Source organism: Propithecus coquereli, unplaced genomic scaffold (assembly GCF_000956105.1).
Source record: "Propithecus coquereli isolate 6110/MARCELLA unplaced genomic scaffold, Pcoq_1.0 Scaffold26, whole genome shotgun sequence".
Lineage (NCBI taxonomy): Eukaryota > Metazoa > Chordata > Mammalia > Primates > Indriidae > Propithecus > Propithecus coquereli.
This window is the reverse complement of record NW_012148174.1, coordinates 1,411,612-1,414,256: the sequence shown is the minus strand read 5'-3', so window position 1 is coordinate 1,414,256 and position 2,645 is coordinate 1,411,612. Positions and strand designations below refer to the sequence as shown.

The 2,645-nt window shown below is 40.3% G+C and overlaps 1 protein-coding gene across 1 annotated transcript in view; it reads left to right on the top strand.

Moving 5' to 3' along the window:
• The window catches only part of PRKG2 (protein kinase, cGMP-dependent, type II), an 85,315-nt gene that overhangs the window by 23,115 nt on the left and 59,555 nt on the right, over positions 1-2,645 (top strand). The window contains exons 5-6 of the mRNA XM_012647143.1: positions 524-601; positions 2,397-2,491. Of these exons, the coding sequence (XP_012502597.1) occupies positions 524-601; positions 2,397-2,491 (173 nt within the window). The remainder of the gene's footprint in view (positions 1-523; positions 602-2,396; positions 2,492-2,645) is intronic.

The following is a 2,645-nucleotide window of genomic DNA, read 5'->3' as shown; positions in this document are numbered from 1 at the left end:
ACAGAGCTACTTTGTGTGTCGAATCTTCCTAGCAATTGCTTTTCAAGGAATTAGAAATTGAGGCCAATATTCCTAATATCCATTGGGGTTAATATTTTCAAATTTATTGATTATAATTATTTGTTCTTTTTCTAAACTCTACACTCAATTTTCAGACCGTTTCCGATCACTAAATAGTTTGTATTTAGACTTTCCCGGTGAAAGCCCACCTGTGTACGTGATTGTTGCCTGGCTCTCATTTCTTTTCGTGTCTTTGGATCTCTGTGCCTGAAATTCAGTATTCCAGGTGAATTTTCTCTGTGAAAGAAAAATATAAGTGCAGATGAAAAAGAGCAAAAGTCTCCTTGCTTTTCGACAGTTTATAACTGCAGTGTATGAAAAGCTAACAGACACAGTAAGCAAAATAGAAAAGGAACAGGTGAGGAACACCCATCGGAAAGACACAAAGAGTTCTGTTTCCTTTCGGTCTTCAGTTGTATGTCTCCACTCGATCTAACATTTTCCTTCTCTCTCATCCCAACAGGAATACTATGACAAAGGAGATTACATCATTAGAGAGGGTGAGGAAGGGAGTACCTTTTTCATTTTGGCAAAAGGAAAGGTAAATATTAACGCAAGCTTACTGAGTCAAAACTGTTCTCTGAAATCGGTTTGCCAAAAACTCAACAATGCTTTGCGCCGCGGCAGAGCCTTCTGCGTTGAATAGATACAGGAGCTTCCACCAGCGGAATCCCACGGGGTCCCGTCTGAACGCTAGGCTTGGGGTGGGGGCCACGGGAAACTGGTGATGGGTTCCAGCAGAGATAATAACTCTTTAGTGACCTTACGTAGGCCACTTGACTTTTGGGGGCCAAGATTCAACTGTGTATAAGACGGCTGGGTTATTTCGCACGCTTCTAGCTAGGAGTGTGTGATTCTCAATCAGCTTCAAGATCCAGGATCACGCCTGGAACATTTTCCAATCCAACAGCTACAGCAAGCGGCAGGTGCAGGAGAATGAGTTCAGCGATTGAGGACCACGGTGGTTGGACATCAAGCCGTAGAACCAATATGGCTCAGAACTTCAATTCACATGCAATAGCTCAAGAGAATTTAAATGCTGCTGCAGGATTTATACTAACGTGTACAATAGGTCTTTTGCTCTGCCTGGATATTGAATGGATTGCATGTTTCCAGTTGTTCCTATGTTCAGTCTTAATAATGTTCCTCAGAGATGAAAAGCATTTGTGAAATATTTGAAGGAAAAAGAGTCAATTCTTGAGCACCTGGGTCTATAAATTGTCAGATTTTTACATATTTTCTCTCCTCCATGGAGGAGTTTATCATCAGAGAGTCGGGCACTGCCTTTTGCAAACTGGTGTGTGGCTGAACTCTGAACAGGGCTCCCAGTGAAGGGAAAACATGAACAAAATAGTTTCAAACCTCTGAAACTCTTCAACACTCAGAACCACTACTTATCATTTCTCCCTGACCTGGACCCCATGCTTTGAAATAATTCTGGCTGATAAACACGTTAAATTTATTATTTTTTAAATTTTAATTCATCGTGACTTACATAAATGCCAATCGGAATTTCTAATGCATGAAGCAACACTTCTTTCCATGTTGCATTGGAATAATTTTAGTCACAAACAGGGCTTTTGACTCTGTGTAGGTCTGCTCGTGGGGGTTCTTAAATTTCCTGGTCCATGAATTGCTTTGAAATACGCATGGAAGTTGTAGACCTTTCTCCAATCTGCATTTTACAGTTTTAGGGGCTACACAGGTTTCAGCCGGTCGGTCTGTGGACACCCGGCTCAGAACCACTGATATCCACTAACCTTGTTCTTCGTTCATTTGCCAACTCTGTTGGGCTTTTGCAAATAACAAATGCTCCCCCAGGACCGTTATTCGCTTTGAGGAGCTCTCAGAAGAAACCACTGGATTCATATTAAAAATTTAACTTTGGGAGGTGGGGTTCGAATGGTGAGTTTTCCTCTTACAGTGGATGGAGTTATTTGATGGTGTTTTAAACTACAAGATTTCCCACATATAGCAAACTGAACTAAATGTAGTTAATTGTTCTAACTACTGCAAAATTAAAGCAAAGTCTTGTCTTTTTTTCTCTTTAATCAAGTGTTTATAGCTCTGCCCAGCAGGGGTGGGGAACTGTGGCCTTCTAGGTGCTTACGTGCAGCCTTTTGACCAAATCCAAATTTTACAGGACAAATCCTTTTATCGAAAGGGGCGCAGAAGAGAAAAATGAAGCTTTTCTTGCTTCCTTTGGTGTTTAAAAAAGAACAATCTTGAAATCAGAAGGCGCAGTTTCCCCACCCCTGCAAGGGGTTGATCGAATGGAAATGTGCCCACATTCTCCTTTTCATTCTTTCTCTTCTTAATTATTTAACATTGTTTAGGTAAAAGTTACGCAGAGTACAGAGGGCCACGATCAACCGCAGCTGATAAAAACACTGCAGAAGGGAGAATATTTTGGAGAAAAAGCTCTTATCAGGTGAAGCCATGAATATATATACCATACTTAAATAAAATGCTTCGATTGTTTTGCATGTAAAAGTATTTCTTTAGAGTTGTCAAACTGAGCTACCAAATTAATGGCAACAAATATCCAGAAATTAAACAAAAATTTTAGACTGACTCCAAAAAAA